This window comes from Cyprinodon variegatus, unplaced genomic scaffold, assembly GCF_000732505.1.
Source record: "Cyprinodon variegatus isolate N-32 unplaced genomic scaffold, C_variegatus-1.0 Scaffold1382, whole genome shotgun sequence".
NCBI classification, from domain to species: Eukaryota; Metazoa; Chordata; class Actinopteri; order Cyprinodontiformes; family Cyprinodontidae; genus Cyprinodon; species Cyprinodon variegatus.
Window position 1 is genome coordinate 107,943 of NW_015151835.1, and position 23,076 is coordinate 131,018.

Here is a 23,076-nt window from a genome sequence, read left to right on the forward strand (position 1 = left end):
GACAGAAAGACCTTACATCAGACATCAGGGCTGGATCAGCCTCAAGTCCTTGGCACCATGAACAGCATCGGTGTTTAATTTGAGAGGGACTGCTTTGATGAATCTGTCTTTTAGTAAAGTTCAGCTGGTTTAATTGCGTAACCATGACCCTTTCCCTGCTGCACCTTGAAAGTTATTCAACGTGTGATTAGAGTTCCCGTTGACCGGTTCAGGATAATAAAAAACTGAAAATCACTGTGAATAACAACTTGCACATTAAGCAAACTGTCCACCCAGAAAACGTGACAAAACAAATCTCTAACTTCCTTAAAAGAGGAAATAAGAGTGTGTTGGAGGGATTTAGTGCCTCAGACTAACTGAGTCCCCCCCCGCGGATCTGACACAGTTGGTTCGTTCCTTCATGGCGTAAAGTTTCTTTCCGCACTGAGCTCAGTCTGAGTCCGAGTCACAGAGGAGAGGAGCAGGTAAGGTTTTTGTTCACATTTTGCAGCATGTTACGTTCATCTTCGTGCTGTGACAGTCTGCTGTGGGAGAGACGACGCTCACAGCTTTACTGCACCTTTATATTACACCGAAAGCGTTTAGCTTTTTAGCCAAATGTTAGCTTCAGACCAGTCTGTTACGCAAACCGGGGGTCAGTTCCTGCAGCCTGTTCGCCCCATCGCGAAAGCTGGAAAAAATTCACACGTCAACATTTTCGGATGTAGAAACAAAAATGTGTTTCTTAAATATTTTTTATGTATTTATTTGTTTTTCCATATTCTTTTTGGGGGTTACTCAGCTAACGTTCTCACAATCCAGGACTTAGTCATAGCCCGCTGCTTGCTTATACGTTTTAGTCCCAAAATTAAAAAAAAATATTTCCAATAAGAGAACATAAACAACTAATATATAAGTTTATGGTTTGAAATATTGCCTTTATGAAAGAGGGACTTTGTTGTTACAAAATACGGTGGAAACCGGTGTCATAACCGGGAGTATTACACAATTACCTCCGTTTCGACAAATGAAAAGTTTTCCCCTCTTAATATTAATAACCGGGCTGTCATGATGATCCCAAACAACTGATAAGAATATTACTTCTTTAAACAGATCTGTAGAGATGGCTATCTAACTATCTTATAATAACCGTGTGCCAGCAGCAGAGGTAATGTAGTTGGAATTTGGCCAGGGGTTGGAGATGTTGACCTTTATTCACATATGATTAAGTTAAAGAGTTGATTTCGAAATTAAATATGTCATATTTTACTTTAAATCTATCATTATAGCTGGAAACCAGTAAGAAGAGATAAACCTATCAGGGTTGCTTCAGAGATGTTTGGTGTTTCCATGGTGCTCAGTGATCAGGTAGTCTTTATTGAGCTAATTAACCCTGCTGGGTGATCACTGAAGCTGCTGTTCTGCTTTAATGATGTTTGTAGCTATCAGAAGTGTCAAGTAACGAAGTAAAAATACTTCGTTACTGTACTTGAGTACACTTTTTAGGTATCTGTACTTTACTCCATTACTTAATTTACTTCTGACTTCTACTCATTACATTTTCACACAAGTATCTGTATTTTATATTCCTTACAGTTTTAAAACAAACGTTACTCGTTACTCTTGGATTCGATTAAATGTTTATAAATATTTATTTCTCATCATGTGCGCCATCCAATGCAGATCATTGGCTCCATCCACATCTAGTGAAAATTAGTGTAATTGGATGAGTCATATAACGCAAACACTCATTGGTTAGCTAAAGGAAATCATCAGAAGCAAGCAGGTGTTCTTCAAACTGTAAATGTGAATTGTCTATGCCATGCTACAATGTCGCATTCAGAAAAAGATGTTGAAATGTCTGAAAGGTCGGACATAGACGAGAGCGTATCGGGAGATGGAGACCAACAAGACCTCCATCATCCTTGGTCCTATCTCAACGAATTTTTCAAAATAGTCAAAAAATTGAGCTTTCAATTCATATGGTGGCATCTGGCTGTTTTTTTTTTTAAGGTTACTTTATACTTTTATACTTTAAGTAGTTTTTGGAGCACATACTTTTTCACTTTTACTTGAGTAAAGAAGTCAAGTTGATACTTCAACTTTTACCAGAGTGTTTTTAAACTGCAGTATCTATACTTCTACTTAAGTAACAAATATGTGTATTTTTGACACCACTGGTTGCTATAGATGCTTGATCCAGGTAAGGATGTATACAGGAAATGCTGAAGTGTTAATTTTTTTTTCTGTTAATTACATAGTTTGAAGCAGGTTTTCCCCTTTCCCCATTTGTTGCTGATAATTGCCAGTAAGCTGGCTGATCCCCACTCTTTTCTCTTATTCGCAATATAGACAGGTTTGACGGTCTATTCCCAGCTAGAAAAGAACAGAGGCGTGGAAACTTAAGTAGCACCACCCGTCACTTTTATCTGGAAAGCTGAGTGCAAACTGGCTGCCAACAATTACACGTGAGCCAACCGGCCGTAGCTGATGATACTTGTTTAAAACGAATGCTAACTAGACAAAGCGTTTTTTAATCTGTTTCTGCTTTCTATCAAATTTAACTTAAGTAAACACTACAGCTGCTGCATCTTTTCGGGATGTTAATTGAGGGAATATTTATTTGCATCTGTATTTATAGCGTACCTATTAGGAGTGCGTTATAGTACAAGCAAAGTTTAAATTATTAAAACGGTACTGATATCTTTGGTAAAGTTGAAGGCATTTTCAGAAGCCAGTTAAGATTTTAGACCTGAAATTTATTTGTTTTTACTACTTATTCCTCAATATCAGTACAAACTGATAAAGTCAAACTGGTTTGGCTATATCTTTGAGAAAAGCTGACTACATTCTGTTATTAAAGTAAATTGTTCTGAGACATAAGGACAACATTAAGATGGTCTCTTCTAATCCATCTTTTAGCGAGTTTATTATGAATTCGATCAAGATAAGAGATGGTCTAATGACCCAATGTGAGGTAGTTATAGAGTAAACAGTTGTATAAAAAAAAGGTCGCTCTATTAGTTTAGCAGGTTATATTTAGGATCATGTAGAAGATTGTGGATCCAAACCTTGAATGTTGCGATTAGTTATATATATATATATATATTTATATAACTCTCCAAAAGCTGCTATGAGTGGAAGATATCTTCTGACAAGTTACAGAAAACTTTTATTTATTTTTTTATTTTATCAACTTCATACATATTTTGTGTGCCGTTAATCCCATAACCTTACTGTCAATGGCTCCACTGATACTGAATTTGCTCAATTTGGGTCTTATTCACTCGGCAGCAAAAATTGCGGTTTGGCTCTTCGCCGATCAGGGAAAGTGGAGATGTTGGAGTTTTCTGTCTCTTCTGATAGAGCTGAAAATTGTGCTGCCCTGTAGCTGTTCTTCCTCGAAATCTTTGAATACTAGAGATGACTGTGTCCGCTGAGGGAGTGCCTGGTTTATTTAGTTGCAACAAGGCAGATGCGAGATGTATCACAGCTGTTTATGGAATATCACTTTGATTAGATTAAAATATGTATTCACATCTGATCATCTGCTCGAGCTGGCAATTAGAAAGTGGTCAGGATTGTGGTTAGGTTTACAATATAAACAGGATATTTCATTTTCCAGAAAATTGTATTGTTTTAAGTCGCATGTTTGGGTTAATTGTCCCTGCAAGATGATCCATACATGAATAAGCCTCTCATCCACACATTGTACGTTGTTGCGCAACATTGACTCATTGCGACTTTTGCTCCACTGAAATGAAATCAAGCCTTTACATAAACTGCTTTACCTCATGTCAGTGAATCAGCAGCAGACGGCTCATATGCAGAGACAGCACCTTTTGCAACAGAAACTAGTGCATTTTATTAAGTTGCTGACTCACTTTCTAATGTTGTGATCAAGCAAAATGTAGGGCTTAGAAAAAAAACCTGCATTCATTGTTTTCCCATACAGAACTGAAAGAGGAGCGTTGAGAACACTATGTCCTCCGCTGCTCGCTGTTAATGGAGGTGATGCTGTTGATACACAATGGGAGACTCCTCACGCATCCACAACGCTGGGTTACAATATTAGGCTCTGTAGACCCAAATGCAAAGCAAATTGTCTCACTGTGTATTTATAAAAGCTGTCATTGTGTCGTAAGACGTAGGTCAGCTGTCCTGCACCCTGCAGCAATTCCCTGAACCTTTTGAGATGGTTATCAGTGAAAAAAGTGTTTTCTTTTTAAATGATTCTAGCCACAAATTGCTCCATCTGAAAAATGAAAGAGATTTAAATAGAATGTTTGTTGAAAATTGAAATAATTTTTGTCTCTTGTAGCGCTGAGCGTCACATGGCAGACATGGATCCCGACAGTACCACCCAATCGGCCCCTGTCGTGGATGAAGGGGAGCCTCTCTTCAGCAACCTGGACCTCTTCCTCTTCTCTCTGATCGTGGGGCTTGTCATTTACTGGTTCATGTCGCGCAAGCAGCCGGAGCCCATCCCTGAGTTTAAGAAGCTCGATACTCCGTGAGTTGTGTTTTTTTTTTTGTGTGTTTGTTCCTTAAATGTTTTTATATTGACTGAAATGGCTTCTTATTACTGCTTAATTCAGGTCGTGTCTAAATTTCAGAGGGTCACTCTTTCATTCCTTGCAGCTATTCAGTCGCATGATGTCGGATTAAAAGGTTCCGTTTCGTCGGTTTTCAGCCTTTTTTTTTTTGTTTTGTTTTTGGAAGTACTCGTTTCTGGGTTTGATCAGAGAAGGAGTTGGAGTTTGGAAGCAGTGAGCAACAACCCAAGGCCTGTTTGACATATTTGATGCAAATGAGTCCATGGCCGTATCTTTTTGGCCGGCCCTTTTCTCAGTGCAACGCTTACAAAACTGTGTGCATAGCCCAGCCTCGTACAAGCTGTCACTGTAAACATGTGAGTGTGGGTGCGTAGTTTGATGCTTTAGGTAATGTTTCACCAGCAATGACCTTTGCTTTCGCTCAGCCTCCTCCTTTACTTGGAGGCTTTATTGTCAAAAACTTACCTGGTCTCTTTTTTTTGTATTCTCTGTTTTGTCCGAGCCAGCAGATCCTCCCCTGTTCCCTCCCCTAATTGCTTAGTAGATGAATGAAAGAGGCTTGGCTGTATGCATCGACCTCACCATGTGATGGTCACATATTAGGTCCATCCCCTACCACTGAACTATTATTTATTCAATAGGGTGATTCTTTGAAAAGGAAAACAAAAAACAGCTGCTGCATTCTTGGTTTTGCTCTGTAAGGGATACAGGCTGAAAAGGGAAAATCCACAGGCTTAGCCACAGCCTAATTATGAACAGAAAAACTCTACAATTTTAAAAACTGTTTACTTTGGAGTTTAAAAATTTTAAGAGGTTAGAAATCTGAAGAAACTAGTTTTACTCATCAGTATAAATCACATCAGACCTCCACTTTTGGTACCTTACTGGAGTATCCATGATTGATGTAACAAAAAGATGCATTACATCAACTATTCTTTTTTTTTTTTTTCTCCTTTCTTGCTCTCTGCTTAGTCAGACTTTAACAGTATATTTTTTTTAAGTCTTGCCACAGATTCAGTAAGCTCTATTATAGCTCTGGAAACTTCTCTCAGGTTTTCTTCCAGTGATGTCCTGTCCAGATTTAGGTATGTCCAGTTAACTGGTTAATAGGATTGGGCATCAAGAGTTGATAATCGATCAGAACGGGGTTCTAATTTTTCCAGAATCATTCAATTAAAAAAAAAGAAAGAGTTCCTAGTTTCAATTCCCAGTCTGTCAACTGGAAATAGAAGCTGCTTAATATTAGTGAAGAGGCCAAGGGAGCGAGTGCGTAAATAACTGTTCTCACTGCAGTATTTGAAAATGTTGCTTAAAGTTAAATTTAAAAATGACCAGTCGGCTACCTGTTGCACCGGCTATGGGGTGGTGAACGGCCGATGTAATTAAACACCTCTGAACTCATAATAAGAGCCGTGTTTTTGACCCACTGCACCAATGCTGTAAGGTAGGTTCCCCGAGGGAATTTGTTCCTCCTCTAAATTCGTAGCGCACCTTCTGCAGGAAAAACTGAGCCTTTTTAATATTTCCTCTTACTTTAAATCTTAACAGATGATTAAAATATATCTGCTGAACTTATGAACCATTTTAAGCCTAACTTTTCAAATGCTTATTTAGCTAATTTGGTATCTTTTTCATATGATAAAACACACTAACTGAGATGCTAAATTGCATAATTCAAGCACTATTTCCACGTCTAATTTAGTGGAACTGGGGTGCAGTAAGCGATGCTGAGGATATAAACATTGTCCAGATGCCTTCCTGCTGCAAAGCTTTTTGCTTCAGCTCAAACACTCAGCCTAGCACCACACTATAGTCAGAATCGGGAACATAAAATAAGTCTTATATGGCATAAGTACCTGCAACATCAGACGGCGTATTCTAATGTGTTATTAGGAGGTTTTAAGGCAGCTGAGCTTTTTAGGTCTCAAACAGATTGAAGAGAGAAGATAACTGGGGTAAAACTTTTCAAGGAAGGCAGATCACCTCGATTTCCTGGAAAAATCAACAAATCTCAGTTCAGTTGAAAACTAAGAGAGAAAGTAAGTGTTAGGTGTAGAGATGCACTGATCCAGTTTTTCTTTTTGTTTTTCCTCCATCCAATCTTATACCGATAACTGGGTTGAGCATATCTGCCAATACCGACCTGATACTGTTCCTTAATGTATTCAATTCAGTTTATTTATATAGTCTTCTCAAGGCACTTTACAGTTCACCAGATCTTACAGTCAAATTGATTAAAAGTTTTCTTTCCAAGGAAAACCAGTTGATTGCATCGACTCATTGACTCTAATGCAATCCCTCATAAATGATATACCCAGTCATGAGTGAAGGCTTGACATAAACGTCAAAAAACAAAAAAAAAAGTTATATGACGATCATCACTAGATGCTGTGTGATGACTTCAAATATGGAGTTGAAATTATTAGATATCTGTAGCTGAATCGCCGACGTTAATTAAAAAATAAATGACTGGAATCGGCATATTTCATCTAATCTCTGATCCAACTGATCGTTCAGTATTTTGGTGTTGGATCGGTGCGCCTCTAGTTAGATGACAAGGCTCCATACACAAAATCCACGGTTCGGTTCACGGTTTCGTGGTCACGGTTTTCGGTTCGGTTCAGTGTATGTAAAAATTAATGAAATTAATGAAAAAAAAAAAAAAAAGAATTATAATTATTTTTAATGATCCGCGGAAACCCTGGCTCATTTCCGGGAGTTTTGCTGCTTTGAATTTAATCATCTTGCGCATGCCCTCTACGATCTCCAAGGAACTCAGAGCGGAGCGGATGGGAGCCACAGTGGAAGCTGTAGGCTTTGCTTTGCCCAGGCGGTTTGGTGCGCAGCGGGGCGGAGCGGAGCGCTGACGGAGAATGTGGGATTTCGGGGTTAGCATGACATGTTGGTCATGTTGCGGTTAGCATAAACAAAACGTGTTGCACAATGCTTGCACACTGTTGCACTTTTATCCACAACTTTCTTTCCGCCGTCATCGTAGGTCACTCTAAATGCAAAGTGGTCCCATACAGCAGACCTATAAAGTGCTGCTGGCGCGTCTTCCAAGTCCTGTTCTTTCCCACTCGCCATACTGACACAATTCTCCACAACAACTGATTTTTTTTTCTGCTACACCCTGCTACGCTGCTTCGCTTCTTCTTCTTCTTGTTTACTACTGGTGGTTGGCTTTGGTCGCAGTACCGCCATCTTCTGCTCTGGAGTATAAACGCATCGCCTATGAGAAAAAGGAGCAGCGCATGAACCGAACGCAACACACGTGAATCGAACCGAGACAGTCGAACCAAACGGTTCGGACGGTTTTCATAAACCGTTCCATCCCTAGTATAAAGGCAGTGTGTCATTTAGAAGGTGTAGGTATGGTTTCACAAAAACACTGCTTTCCAGAGATTGAATATATAGAGGTTAATGGAGAGGCAATCTTTTTGTTTGTTTTGTTTTTTTTCAAACTTGTCTGAGTATGACATATTGAAAGAAACCAGGAGGGTTTGAAGCCATTATTTTTCATAGAAACCTTTCTAACTAAATGACCAGACTGTATGTGTCCCTGGTGGGAAGGGATACAGGAAAGGAATGAATATCAAGTCAAGCATGGAGCAGGACTCCCCTCCCCTTAAAGGGCCGGTGATTACCCAACTCTCATGAAGGGGGTGTAGTCTTCCATGTCTTTCCTGTGTTTTTTTTTTTTCTTCCCCTCGTCCCTGAACCCATTAAAAAAGTTCTCTAGAGAGCATGCCAAGTCCTTTTGTCTAAAAGTGGAAAGTTGAGCCTGAAGACAAGCTCTCCTTTCTTCCCCCTGCCTTACTTTTTTCCGCTCTTTCCCCTAACAGCCATGTTTTTTCTTTTTCTTTCCCGTCCATGTCTGGACGGAGCTGCTCTGCTATTGGGCCATGTCACAAATGCAGTCCTTTTATGATAAATGAGGTTGCCATAGCAATGACATTCCCCTCTCTCCTCCAATGAGGTGGGGGGCAGGGGGAAATGCATGCACAATCCTTTTCCCCTCCTCACTGGTCCACGGAAGAGTTACTCTGATAACCAGTCAAATTTTCAGAATGGATCCTGTGGATGTTTTCCCTCCCAACACCTTTGAGTGCGCTGAGGAAAAGGGGTGGGGATGAAGAGGAAGGCATTTCCAGTGCCTGATCATTTCAGTGTGTGTTCGCATGAGTCAGAAACTGTGGCTCTGCAGCTCGTCTACGGGTTTTTTTTTGTTGTTGTTGTTTTTTAATGGGAAAGTCAGTTTCCCACCATTGTTTTGGTCGAGGCTGATGGGGCTGCCATGCTCTCTGAGGCAATCGCTGCGTGTTTGAGACGGATTTTACCGGAGATGAACATGAAGGCTGCATGAGCTTCTAACCCTGTGTGTATCCATCCGCCTGGCTGGACGGGTCTCACTTTTCCATCTTCTGCTTTTGGACTTTTTTTTTTAACATTGTTGCCCTTGCATTGGCCCTCTTAACAGTCCCAGCTGAAGTGTTTAGCTATAGGTCTGCATGTCATGGGCTGCGTCTTCTCTCTGCCAGAGGACAGGAGAGATGCTGCTGAGAGGTCAGTAAAGTTTATAGTTTGTTGCTTCAAACTAAGAGGAAAGACCTTTCAAAAACTATTGGACAAAGTCGCATTTCAAACGTATTTGTTTCTTTTTTTATACTGAAAAGACTGTATGATAGAAAATATACGGTACAGAGAAGTTACATAAGAGATGGAGGTGATTATCTGCAAATGTAACTGAATTAGCTTGTAATTAACTGCTCTACAGGCTTAATGATTTCCCGCTCGGGTTATTTGCAGATTTCCATCGTGATTGAATTTTATTTTTGATAAAATCCAGTCAGAAAGTTTCTTACTGCTTGTTGCAACATAAGTCCATCAGCTTACTTAAACTAAGGGTACATCAAACGGAAGCTGTTCTGGGTCTACAGTTTGTCGACATTTACGTATTCTGCATGGGGCAATGGACCCACCCTCTATCTGGCTGGAGAGTCGGTACAGGCCTAAATCTGATCAGGATATTTAGTGCAGATCCGTCCATATTGTTTTGTTATTTAAGGCTGATACAGGTTATTTGAGGCAAGTCTAACCGATTCCTGATACGTGCTGGCATTTTTTTTTTTTTTTTTGCTTCCTCTATATTTACCTGATAACAAATCAAACAAAACATTAAGAATAACAAATGAGGGAAGGGAGAAACGATGCATGTCCTCCATGTGATCTCAAGGCATGGCAGCTTGATGCACTATTGAGTCAGCATAAACGTATCGGCTGACGCTAATACAAACAATACAATTGTTAAATACATGAGCCAAAAAGTATTGGCCGCCCAATTGATCAGTTTATATTGTTTAGTGCAGCAATGCACTAATCTTTAATCAAACACTCTTTTTGTTCATAATCTAAGGAAAACAAAAATAAGTAAACCAACACTAGATATGCTTTTGGGTTAATTGTATTAAATTGTGCAGCTATTTGATAAAACTGGTATTAATTAATATTTAAAAAGATAATCGCATTACTTGAGGCATCATTATTACACGGTAATATATTTCAGATTGAAAAACTTAAATCTCAACCGTACCACTTGCTTCCATCCATATGAAGTGTGGCTCTCATTTATCAAAGGTATATATAGGATTAGATGAATCCATGATAGAACAAAATTTAACCTCATAGTTGTCTTAAGTTACAGTTAACACAGTTAAATGTGATTTTTACTTTAGATCTAGTAGTATTTCAGTGTATATTTTAGAGATGTCCCGATCCAGGTTTTTGCACTTCCGATCCGATACCGATATTGTTTTTGGACTTCCGATCCGATACCGATACTGGCCGATACCAGCCTATCCGAGCATGTATTTAAGTTTAAGTTAAAGTATTTAGCCTTAGTTGTAAGACTCATGTTGAAAAGGGTTTTAGTACTCTTGATAACATCTAGCCAGCTAAATTAGGTGAGATTGAATAAAACACAATGCTTGGTAATAACAAACTTACCTGTTTATTAAGAGATAAACACAAACTGGACAAAATTATGAATAGCAATCTGAAATTGCACAGTGAGCAGTAAAACCGTAAACAGTTAAAGGTGCAAGTATTACTGTAAGTTTTAATAAAAATGCAAAACAGGGAAACACTGGCGCAAAATAGTGGAATGGATAGTTTCAATCGGCGAAACTGGAAAATACGTACCGGATTTTTTTTTAAAAACTGGATCGGCATTTTACATGCTTTGCCGATACGCATTTTTTTGCCAATATCGGCGTCCCGATCCGATACGTGGATCGGATCGGGACAAGCCTAGTATATTTTAGATGGTTAACCTTATTTTAAACTCTATTAACCTTGAATTGCAGCCCTCCCTATAGTGTAACTGTGGTGCATTTGCTGTGAACTGATATGGACTCTGTTCACGCTTACAGGAGAGTCTGGTTTGGTCATTGCTTCTCTACACTGTGTGCTGTCGATCTTAAGTTTGGTCAAACTGCTGTAAAAACTAGACTCCGTTTCTTCCTGATTTTTATTAATCCGGAGATTTTTCAGACAGCTGCTCAGCCATCTTGGGTGTGCAGCTGTTTTTATGCTGTGAAAATCAGGGAACATTTCCCTCGTGTGTCTGCAGTCGTGTTCAAAGTGTACGCTTTTATCAATGAAAGCAAATCCACAGGTGTCTGCTCTGCTCTTTGATGCTCTTCGAAGCGGCGATGCCTCTTATCACCTCAAAAAATGGATTTAACTTCCTGAGCCTCTTTCTACCCACCGAATGCTGTGCATAGGCTGTTTTGTGTCAATGCATTAATTACTCTACTCATAGAAATGTTTGAATTGCCATGACTTCTGCCCCCATGGCGATCAACTCACTTCCCTTTTTAATACTGAAACCTTATCTAGAACATGATTAAGCGTTCGCTCCAGCACAGTACTTGGCTCTATCTCACTAGCTATTACTCTCTCACCTATTTGTTCTGCATAAATCCTTATCTTTTGCTCAGTAAATGTTTCTCATTGATTTTCATGGCTTTGGTCTGAACTTCACGTGCTTTTTCCCTAACCGGGTTTAGTCTGTAAACAGGTCAAATCTCTGATCTAGAATCAGCTTACAGATGTCACCTGGATAGATCACTAAATGGATAAAAAAAGTAATAGCTTAGCGCCTCTATTTAAATATGCTACATTCTGTTAGAAAATCACTTGTATATTAACTTTTTTTTTAAACATTCCGTTTACCTATTTATTTTTTTTATTTATTTCCAGAGCACCCACCTCTCGGGAAACGAGTTTCATCGAAAAAATGAAAAAAACCGTAAGTGTTTTTTTTTTTTTTTTTTTTTTTTAATTTGTTTGAGGCTAACAGCGCCACATTTATCTCCTGATTTCAAAACCCTATATAAGACTTTTGTGGTCCTGTTTCCTGTCAGAATCCTGTGGTTTAGCAGCAAATGGCTCGGATACCATAATGGTTGACGAGGAGACTTTAGTTATTGTAGCAACATTTCATAAATACATTGATTATATTTTTGTTTTGATTTATTTATTTTTTCCTGCCATAAAGCTAGAGTTTATGTAATAGATGTGGCATAATTTAAAGTGCAGATTCTTCTTCTCCGTGTTCAAAACATGAGCTTCTTCTTGTTCTCAGGGAAAGAACATCATTGTTTTCTACGGCTCTCAGACGGGCACAGCTGAGGAATTTGCCAGCAGGCTGGCCAAAGACGCTCAGCGCTACGGCATGAAAGGAATGGCTGCCGATCCGGAGGAATACAGCATGGTAATCTGCATCAGAGGAGCAACTTACATGATGTGTGCAGAAAATATAAGTGATCAGTTTGCTGCTTCTGTGTTAATATAATCTAAATATTTAACACTAATCATCATATGCCATAAATGTGTTTTCCCCACATCGCTGATAAAAGCAGAGCATGCTTTAACTGATTTATTTTTTTTTATTTTATTTTTTTTTTGGCAGATTTGCTCTAAGTGGTTAGTGGTGGTGAGTTTAATGTCATGTTAAATGTTGGTCCTTCTCATCCCTTTGTGAGTTTAGGGGGAACTGGCCCGTCTGGCGGAGATCCAGAACTCCCTGGCCATATTTTGCATGGCCACATACGGAGAGGGAGACCCCACGGATAACGCCCAGGACTTTTACGACTGGCTGCAGGAGAACGACGATGAAGACCTTTCTGGGCTGAACTACACAGTGAGTCTTCATCATCAGGGATTTTTTTATTTTTTATTTTAAAGCAAAAGGACCTTAGTTGTTCAGGTTGATCTGTATCATAATGACGTACCTATGGTGCACCTGCAGCTCCACTTCCTCTCTCTCATGTCCCAGTTTTTTTTTTTTTTGGCCACATTTTCATCTAAAATTACTCATTTAAATACCTCAGTTACGTATCCAACACACTATTATTACACAGGCAAATATTAAAATCTGGTTATTTCAATTTTTTTGTATACTTTTATGTATACCCCTCCCTGTACTGAGGATGGAAATTAGACTAATTTGTTAAATCTTATATATTTACATGTTGATTGACGAGTTATATATCACCTAATAAATATATCAATGGCTGTTTTCTTGTACCGGGTAGCCTCTATTTTCACCACTGATTGTTGTGATATAGCTCTGTTACGATTCAGCCTCTCTTTCATTATGTTTGACTTAGATTTTTAAAAGCATAAACACTGGTTTCCACATTCTTCAGCATTTTCTATAGTTTCTATATACATTAAAATGTTCATAGTATTCTAAAACTTGTGTTTATGTAGGATCCAAAACTTTTTATCTGGTTACAGCCGCCAACCCTTATGTATTTTATTAATATTTTGATGCTAAACACGTTTGGCTCAGAGCTGTAATGATGCAGCAAAATGTTGTTGTTTAAAGTAAACTGATTTCTTTTTTATTTTTTTATTTTATTCTTCTGCATCATTTGTGGTGTTTTTTAATAAGAGAGCTTTTAAACTGAACTGGTTCTCATTCTGGTTTACTTCCCGACCACAGACCCACATTATTAGATCAATGTAAACCTCTAGGTATTTATCCCTGTTTCTTTGCTATATCACCACCTAAACTTATTAATTCTGATTAAAACAGTTAGCAGAAACTGTTAATGCATGAAGATTTGTTAGACGCATGAATGTTTATAAAGACAAATTGTGTTGAAAATAGTCAGAAATTCATTTTTTGATTCAGTTGAAAATCATCAGATTGTGAATCTCAGAGGCTGATCTGGTTGATTTTTTTTTTTTTTTTTTTTCCTCCCCTTATCACCAGTGTTAAAGAGTGATGGTGTTAGAGTTTACTTTTTTTCAGAATGATTCTAAAATCCAGACTTTTAAACATGGTTCAGTTTCGTGGTTTTGATCGGCTGCTGTTTGCTAATGAAAGCATTTCTTTCTCTAGGCCTAGCATCAGTTTTTGGTGCGAGGGCCAGAGTTTGTCTTGGTGAAAACACTAAGAGCTGATGCTCTGTAAAGCACTAAAAGCTGGTAGGAACTGGAACCAGTTTGGTCAAAAGTTGTGGCTTTGGCTCTGCATCCTTTAAAAGACAAAAACTTATTTCTCCCATCACACATGCTTTATGAAATGTATTAACAGCCATAAATCATTCTTTTTGTGGGGTAAAAATAAAAGGTTTACTCTGTTAAATTTGATGTTGATTTTAAAAACTAAATCTAAAAACTAAATCTAACAGAATATGTTATTTCTTAGACTCGTAGAGAAAAAATCATAATAAAAAAAAGGTAACTGAGTATTTTCTATTTTACTGATTTTTACTCGGGTCAAAGTAATGAGCAAATTGTTCAAATCCCCTACGTATACGCCTAAAATTTGAAAAGATACATAGAAAGTTCAGCGTATGCCAGCGTTTTAGGAGATTCTGGGACATCGGCCATACGCTGTCTAAATCGGCAAGGTGTGACAGAGCCCTAAGTCCCATTTAAAAACAGCGTCAGTTCGTGAATTAAGTTTGATTTGATTCCAGTTTTTTGCCGACTCTCTGATATCTCATATCTGCAGGTCTTTGCTTTGGGCAACAAGACATACGAACACTACAACGCAATGGGAAAATATGTGGACAAGAGGCTGGAAGAACTGGGAGCCAAGCGCATCTTTGATCTTGGTTTAGGTGATGATGATGGCAAGTGAGTAATCTACTAATAATTGATAAAAGAATTACTCATGAATGAGTCCCAAATCTACTGATCAACCCTCGGTTTAATTAGCATAAATAACTGACTTCATAAGCTAGTTTTTTTATCCCGATCTGCTTCTTAAAAAGCCTTTTTAATTTAGGATATTTGAAATACTTTGAATTTTTATCATTTTCCAAGCTAATTGACAAGCCTCATGAAATGATGCAGCTAATTATCAAACACATGACCTCCAAACAATATCTGAACCATCCAACAACCAAGCACCAGTACTTGAGTAAATAATAATTAATGATGCTCTCCTTTTGAATATTTGGGTGAAATAACCAGGAGTATACTGATTACTGCTGTGCTGCATGATTTGTTTTGTGTCATGTTTTGGTGGCAGAATATAGGAAAGGAAATATCAGAAAACAGACTTTATCGGAGGAAAACAGGTTTATCACCTAGTCATAACAACCAGTCATGCCACCTTAAATATGGGTTAACATTCAGAGACACAATGTGATTTCCACTGTCATCAAAAACAGTGAGGAGGAGGAAAGAATGAGGATCTCCCTGAGCCTCCATGTTCTGATCAGCAGATCTAGTACAGAACTGGAGGACTGATAAGGAGATTGTAGCATCTATCAAAAAACCTGCTGCACATTTTTTTTCTTTTGTCATTTTCCTTCAGTTAAAGCTTTATTAAAATTAAAGTTTAAAGTAAAGGATTTGTTAAATTGAATTTTTAGGACCGGTAATGCATCTGACTTCAGCACTCCCCAGGTCTGGATATGTATGTCCAAGTCTAAATGTCCTATTTTCTTTCCTTCCTGGTGTCCTAATCCCTTTGTTTTCTCTCCATGTTTTTCTTTCCTTGATCTTGTCCTACCTTCTTTCCTTCCTTGTTTGTTTGTCAGTTTCATATTTGACAGTACCGAGAAAGGTTTGGGATTTGTTTTAATGGTGTGCAGGAACCCTGGAGGTTTTTTTTTTTATTTTTTTAATTTTTAATTTTTTTTTTTGCTGCAAAAAGCAGTCTGTTATTTTTTGGGGGGGGTTTTGTAACATTAGTTGCTCGTTTTTTTCGACAGTAGTCTGACAGAGTAGGGGAGAGACATGCGGCAAAGGACCACAGGTCAGATTCGAGCCTGGGTCGGCCGCGTCAAGGACTAAAGCCTCTATAGATGGGTCATGCGCGCTAACCACTGCAATACCTGCAGACCCAATCTCTTTTTTAACTTCCTGCCATGCTTCTCTGTTTCAGCCTCGAGGAAGACTTCATCTCTTGGAGAGAACAGTTCTGGCCGGCTGTCTGTGAGCACTTTGGTGTGGAGGCATCAGGAGATGACTCCAGGTGCACCTTCTAATACTCTTGAGTCTTTTTTTCCCTCCTTGTATTTTTTCTAAACAATGTGCCATTGGGCTGAATATACTGTAATGAACTTTGAATTAAGTTTCTTTATTTCCATCTGTATGATGAGACTGTATTTCTTTTATGTTTCCTTTATGTGTAGCATTCGGCAGTACGAGCTGAAGGTGCACACTGACGTCAACATGAACAAAGTGTACACCGGAGAGATTGGCCGTCTGAAGAGTTTCGAAGTCCAAAAGCCGTGAGTGCAGAGACATTTTCCTGCAGTGTTTAGTTGTTTCATGCAGTAATCTGTTGTAAAATTCATTGACATACATGTGACGTGAATGAAACCTGATGCCCCCTAGTGGATGCAGAAAACCCCTTCAGAAGAACGCTTTCCTTGCTTTAAATAATTAATTTTTCTGTTGACAGGCCGTTTGATTCCAAGAACCCTTTCCTGGCTCCAGTCACTGTGAACCGTAAACTGAACAAAGCCGGCGACAGACACCTCATGCACCTAGAGTTGGACATTACAGGCTCCAAGATTAGGTACAGCTGCTTGGAAACATTTGCAACAACAAGCTCAGGCTTCTGCATGGTGGTCAAAGTTTAAATGCACCTTCTGCCATTTCAGATATGAGTCAGGAGACCATGTCGCCGTTTTCCCCACGAATGACTCAGAGCTGGTGAACAAGCTGGGACAGATCCTTGGCGTGGACCTTGACGTGGTTATCTCCCTCAATAACCTTGATGGTATTTCATTGCCAACACAGACAACCTTGACCATAGAAGCTCCTCCCTTTAACACTATCACGAAATCCTTCACCGTTAATCTAGACTCACTCAGTCAGGCCTGTTTGGGGCATCTAAGTGTTGCAACAGCAGTGCTGCATCCAGAGGTAACCCTTGTTTCTCTGCTGCTATAAAATTTCGGCCACAACGAAGTGTCTGTTAGAGAGACATAGATAAAACTGAGCATTCCTCCTGGGGGAGAAAACCTCCCACAGAGGAGTAAAAACATCTTTATGTACATTAAAATCCATTAACCCTATTAGATCTTTGAAGCATCAAAGCACATTTTTGTCACAATAAAACTAGCTGAAATATTTATACATTTTATAATGTCTCTGCAGAGGAGTCCAACAAGAAGCATCCTTTCCCCTGTCCTACCACCTACCGCACAGCGCTCACTCACTACTTGGACATCACAAACCCTCCTCGTACCAACGTCCTGTACGAGCTGGCGCAGTATGCCTCCGACCCCAAAGATCAGGAGAACATGAGAAAGATGGCTTCCTCCTCTCCAGAGGGCAAGGTGAGTTCAGACGTAGCATCGGGTCACTTTTCAACCCTAAAACACCCAGGATTTTGACACGAAGGACTTCTTTGCTGGTAGAGAGGGTTTGTCTTAATTCCCACTTCCTTGTCTGCAGGCTCTCTACCAGAGCTGGGTGTTGGACTCCTGTAGGAACATCCTGGCCATCCTGGAAGACATGCCTTCATTGAAGCCCCCCATTGATCACCTCTGTGAGCTGCTACCTCGTCTCCAGGCTCGTTACTACTCCATCGCCTCTTCTTCTAAAGTAATAACCCCCTTAAAATGCACAGATTAAAAACAAAAAACATAGTTGATGGAAGCACCTCCTGATTAAACATGTCTGCCATACAGGTCCACCCCAACAGCATCCACATCTGTGCCGTGGTGGTGGAGTACGAGACCAAGACGGGCCGCGTCAACAAGGGAGTAGCAACCACCTGGCTGAAAAACAAACTGGTCAACGGCCACAAATCCACCGTCCCCATGTACATCCGCAAGTCTCAGTTCCGCCTGCCGTTCAAGGCCTCCAACCCGGTGATCATGATCGGCCCGGGCACCGGGATCGCTCCCTTCATGGGCTTCATCCAGGAGAGAGGCTGGCTCAAAGAGCAAGGTGGTTCTTCACACTTTGTGTTGTAATGTTGGTCTAGTTTTTTTAATGTTATCAGGTGAAGGACGGAGGAGAGGAAGTAAAAACTTGAAATATATAAATAGGTTCATTAAATAAATGATTCTGTAATTGTTTCAATTATTAATTAAAAGGGAAGATCATTAAGATCTTAAAAAAAAAAAAGTCTGACCCTAACATTTGATAGGCTTAGCCATCCACCAGCTGGAGCTTTCAAACCAATTATTACAGCCATAGCAGCTATGGCCACGCCCTCTGACTGACATACCTGGAAAAAAAGAACATAAATAATTTAGAAATTCAAAAATAATTTCATTTTAAAGATATACACATCTCAAACCAAATCCAAAGCACCTATATGGGTTTTTACACACCGTGCAAGTAAAGACTTAGACTTGGACAACTTGTATTGTCGTTTTGTATACAAAGAGTGTATACAAAACGATTTCATTTTCTACAGCTTTCATGACATTTCCATTTCCCAAAGTGCAGCAGTGTTCAAATGTAAACCATATGGGAGATAGCTTTTGTACTTTACTTGTATTTAAGCATTTAAATCTAATGCAGATCTAACTTCACAGGGAAGGACGTGGGAGAAACTGTGATGTATTTCGGCTGCAGACACAAGAACGAGGATTATATTTATCAGGAGGAGCTGGAAGAGGCAGAGAAGAACGAAGTCCTAACGCAGCTTAATGTTGCTTTCTCCAGAGACCAGGCGCAAAAGGTGAGATTGTCTGTATGGCTGCTGGAGCTGGAAATTACTGAGAGCTTCCTGCTCCAACATAAAGTAAAAAGTACTTATGTTGTTTTCTTTGCCAGCTAAAGTCATGTAAATAATTTACTATAAGCATCAATAGTAAACATGCAATAGAATAGCACCGTTCTACCCTTCCTGTTCTAGCACTAGTTTTGGTTTGATGTGGTAGCAAACTTGTGTTTGAGCTTTTTATACTCTATATTTCATGAATCACAAAGTTTATTTGCTCACATCTGTGCATTTTTATTTTCCCATTTTCTCCAATCCAGGTGTACGTGCAGAATCACCTGAAGAAGAATAAGGAACACGTCTGGAAGCTGATCCACACAGACAATGCTCATATCTACGTCTGCGGGTAATCGCCATATTTTTGGGATGTTTTCATAGATATTAAGCCTCATATTATTTAGTTTTGTCAGTGATTACACTGAAAGTTTCTAGTGGTGTGCCCAAGTAGAAAAATAAATAAATAAGGTTGTTTTTTGTTGATGAGAAGTGCGAAATAAAGCAAACTTTTATTTTAAAACAACAACAAAAACCTAAACAGAAAACCATAAGTCAAGACTAGAGAACTGTCAATAGTCTGTATTGTTAAAGCTAGTAATAAGGAGTTTTATTAATTTATTATAGTGATTTCCAGGATTATTAATATTAACAAAAACTAATGAAAAATAGAATAAAAAAACATTTTAATTTGCTGGCATAAAGATGAGGTCTAGTTTCCGATTGCTGTTTTTGCTTTTTTGCCGTTGTACCTTATTCTGCCAGCAGATGGCGGTACAGCAGTCAGATAATTTATGTTGCTGCAGCAGTTTGTCCTTTATGGGATTTTATTTCTTTTTCTTTTAAAGTCTGTCACTATAACTAATATAAGCTAAACTGAAGGAGCAAGAAAACATGGACGGAATTATATGAGGAGGGGAGATACTCACCTGGTTAAATATGTATTTTATCTGAAGCTTGTAGCTACAAAAGAATGGCAGTCAATATCTTTTTTTTTTTTTTCAAAAGATTGAAGAATATTTTTGGCCCCTTTTCAGATGCTTTTATATTGTTTATATCAATATTGAAATTAAATAGACTAATCGGCTAAACTGTATAAACTCTGCACCCTGTGTAGCTTCTTCTTAAAGTTGCTTAAATCTCATGCTCTGCTATGTTGCAGTGCATGAGATTCTTTATAATTTATTTGAATTGTCTTAACAAGCTGATAAATAAACTATCCGGTTTGCTTCGCCCCCAGTGATGCGAGGAACATGGCGAAAGACGTGCAGACGGCTTTCTACGAGATTGCAGAGGAACTTGGAGGCATGACTCGCACCCAGGCTACAGATTACGTCAAGAAACTGATGACCAAGGGACGCTACTCACAGGATGTGTGGAGCTAAAGATCCTCAGGCACAAAGCCTGACTTTTCACTTCTGCAGTGAAAGTTTTATAGTCCCTGTTGTTTTTTTATTTTGTTTTTTTTTTCCCATTTTATATATTCTTCAGGACTGAATATGAGAAAACAAAAGTCTTGCTCATATTCCCCATGAGGGCTACAGGTTAGCGTTGGATGATGAGGCGAACCACGCCTCAGCACCTTTAGGAGTTAACATCAGCATTTCTCACCTACTCATCCTGCATTACATGTCTGTGCGCCTCCAGCAGGCTGAGGTCCTCAGTCTGACCCCTGGTGTCAGGCGCCTGACTGAGATTTACCTCTTTGGTTTCTAGAGACCGTCAGGAGTGTCCATTATATATAACAAAATGTTGGCTGTGACTTTCAAAGTTTGGAGAAGCAACGTTTGGGAAGTCTGTAGTTTTTCTACCTTCGGCTGAAGATGAGGGTTGTGTATTCCTGGTGCAGTAAGATCAGTTCAGCTTTCACATTAACGGTTGCCAAGTTGCTGCAAAGCTGATCTGGTCGTTCTTTTTAAATACTTTAAACGTGTAAAATACTTTAAGGAAAACTGCTTCGTCGCTAGGTAAATGTTTCTATGTATTTTGAGAAGGGAATTGTATAAAGAGCTTAAAAGTGATCTACAGAAAAACATGATTATGTCCATCTGTCTCCTGCTTGACACCTAAATCTGTATGAAAGGCTACTTAAAAAAAAAAACAAGTATGACTGTGGAACTGAAATCTTAACCTGATCAGACACTGCAGGGAGATTCGGATTGAACGGACTCTGTGTTGTCTTGTACCAGCGTGTAGCAACCATCTAACAAAAGTGTCTGTTTTGTGTTTATTTTTCCGTCAGTCTTTGCTCGTTTACAGAGAACATTTAAAGATGGAGGTAACTGAGACCATCTAAAGTCCACTCTGTGCCTTCTAAAAAAACTGCCTTATTATAAGATGTTTGCATTTAAAACCATGAAGTTGTATAATTTTTATTTTCTTTCAGGCTTACTTTTCCATAGAAAATTAAAATCTTAAGAGACACTTTATCTGGCGCTGTCACTTTTTTGCTTTACTTTTGTAATGAAATTGTTTGTATGGAGACATGAATTTATAATGAATAAAATCTGACTAATTTGTTGGGATGACGTCTTTCTTGGTAAAAAAAAAATGCTCGATGTTTGTAAGTTAACCTGCAAATGAAAGTAAAAGGAGATGGTAATGTGTACATCTAAGAGAGGTCTTGGTGACATGGATTAAAATTAAATTTCTCAGCTTTATTTCATACCAAATCAGATTTTCTCCTCTCATCTTTCATGAAACTTCAGCCATCTCTTCTGGAATTCAACTTTAAAATAGAACTAAATATGAGGTGGGAAATATTTTTGAAAAACCCGTTTGCAGACTCTAAAACTAACACAAGTCAATTTCATTCCAAATTCAGATTGTTTTGAAAATTAAATAAATTGGATTAGTATTTAACATTGATTTATCGCTCAGCTGTAGATGCAGGGGTGGTCTGATTTTCAGCATCGTTAGCTTTGTTCATAAGGACTACTATAAATGAACTTTTGAAACGTTTGAAACTTCCCTGATCCATTTGCAGAAATTTTTTAAAATATTTTTAGCAAGAATTAGTATATTTCAGTCTAGATTTTACTTTTGAGCTCACCGATTTGATCCAATGGTTAAAAAAAAAAAACTCAAAATAACGCTTTACTAACTTGACCTTGTTTCATTAATTATGGAGAAAAAAAATCTAGATAAGCTGAATGTTTTGTAGTTGTACTTGGGATTTTAAAAGAATTGATAAATTTCTTCAGAAATTTAAATCTGAAAACTTACGGCACAAATTACAGATAATAATAATCGTTGACATTCATAAAGAATAAAGAAAGCTTCACGGTTTTAAATTGGTTGGTGAATTGCAATGCTCTCTCTCTCTCTCAATAGAAAATAAATTGTTCTGCCTTTCTGTTTTGATCTCAGAGCATTTTAAACTATTATCAATGTGTGATTTAATTGTTGCAACAAAAAACAATAAAAACAAAAAAAAAACAATATAAATACAGGAGCCAGCTGAGTGACACAAACAGGATTGTTTCTTGAACAACTGCTCTGAAATAGGTAAGAACTTTGCACAGTCAAAGCATAACCTCTATACATTTAATGCAATACCAACAAAATCTGATGCACAACTGGTTAGTTGAAGGTTCAGAATATAAGGTTTAAGATTTAAGTTGTTTTTTTCCCTCTGTTTGCAATGTTTTTGCTTTTTTTTTTTTTACACTTTTTTTTTTTGCACCACTGGACTTACAGGAAGTCAGATGAAGAGAGAGGAGTGTGGACATGCATCAAAGGTCCAGGGCCAGGATGCAAACAGAATTTCAATGTAAAGGTATATATAGGTGAAGGCATATATTTATGACTCAGTCTTTGACATTGAAACTTGTTGTGTGCAACATAAGTGTTTATTTGTCTGCCACATATAATACAAAATGCCCAAGGAACTAGTTTTATTACTATATAACATACTCTCTAATCAAGTAATGAAGTCCTCCTATACCCCAAGGTGTACTTGTGTACAAACCTCAATATTGCTTAAAAATGAAAAGCACCACACAGAATCAGTGCTGAGGAAAAATCATCTCTTCTTCTGCATATATACAATGTAATATATATCACAGAAATTTTTCTTAAGTCTAAGATTAGTGAGACTATCTCCAAGCCCTTAGAACTTATATACTTATGTCTGCTAATGTTATTCATATATCTGATCATTACATCATCATTTTTACTGCCTCATCATTAGAAATTAGAACAAAATCTACATGCCCCACTTTTATTGAACATAACATTATTAAATGTTGTTTTTTAGTATTTTATAAAATGTAATGTTACCCAATTTACTTGGCCTTCTGTTTGTACAAAGACCAAAGCAGGCCT

At 38.4% G+C, this 23,076-nt stretch overlaps 1 protein-coding gene across 2 annotated transcripts; it reads left to right on the plus strand.

Annotated features, from left to right (window-relative positions):
* The first annotated feature begins 354 nt into the window (after positions 1-354).
* On the plus strand, positions 355-21,267 carry por (P450 (cytochrome) oxidoreductase). Of its 2 annotated transcripts, XM_015402677.1 has the most exons (16): positions 355-464; positions 4,301-4,492; positions 11,799-11,847; positions 12,184-12,312; positions 12,589-12,741; positions 14,569-14,693; positions 15,952-16,041; positions 16,202-16,300; positions 16,474-16,590; positions 16,676-16,794; positions 17,175-17,356; positions 17,475-17,624; positions 17,711-17,972; positions 18,569-18,714; positions 19,017-19,102; positions 19,991-21,267. In XM_015402677.1, the coding sequence occupies exons 2-16, from the start codon at positions 4,314-4,316 to the stop codon at positions 20,133-20,135; spliced, it is 2,031 nt and encodes a 676-aa protein (XP_015258163.1). In that variant the 5' UTR covers positions 355-464; positions 4,301-4,313; the 3' UTR covers positions 20,136-21,267. The 2 variants fall into 2 exon arrangements, with proteins under 2 accessions (XP_015258163.1, XP_015258164.1); XM_015402678.1 differs by lacking the exons at positions 355-464; positions 4,301-4,492 and adding an exon at positions 8,577-9,101.
* The last annotated feature ends 1,809 nt before the right edge of the window (positions 21,268-23,076 follow it).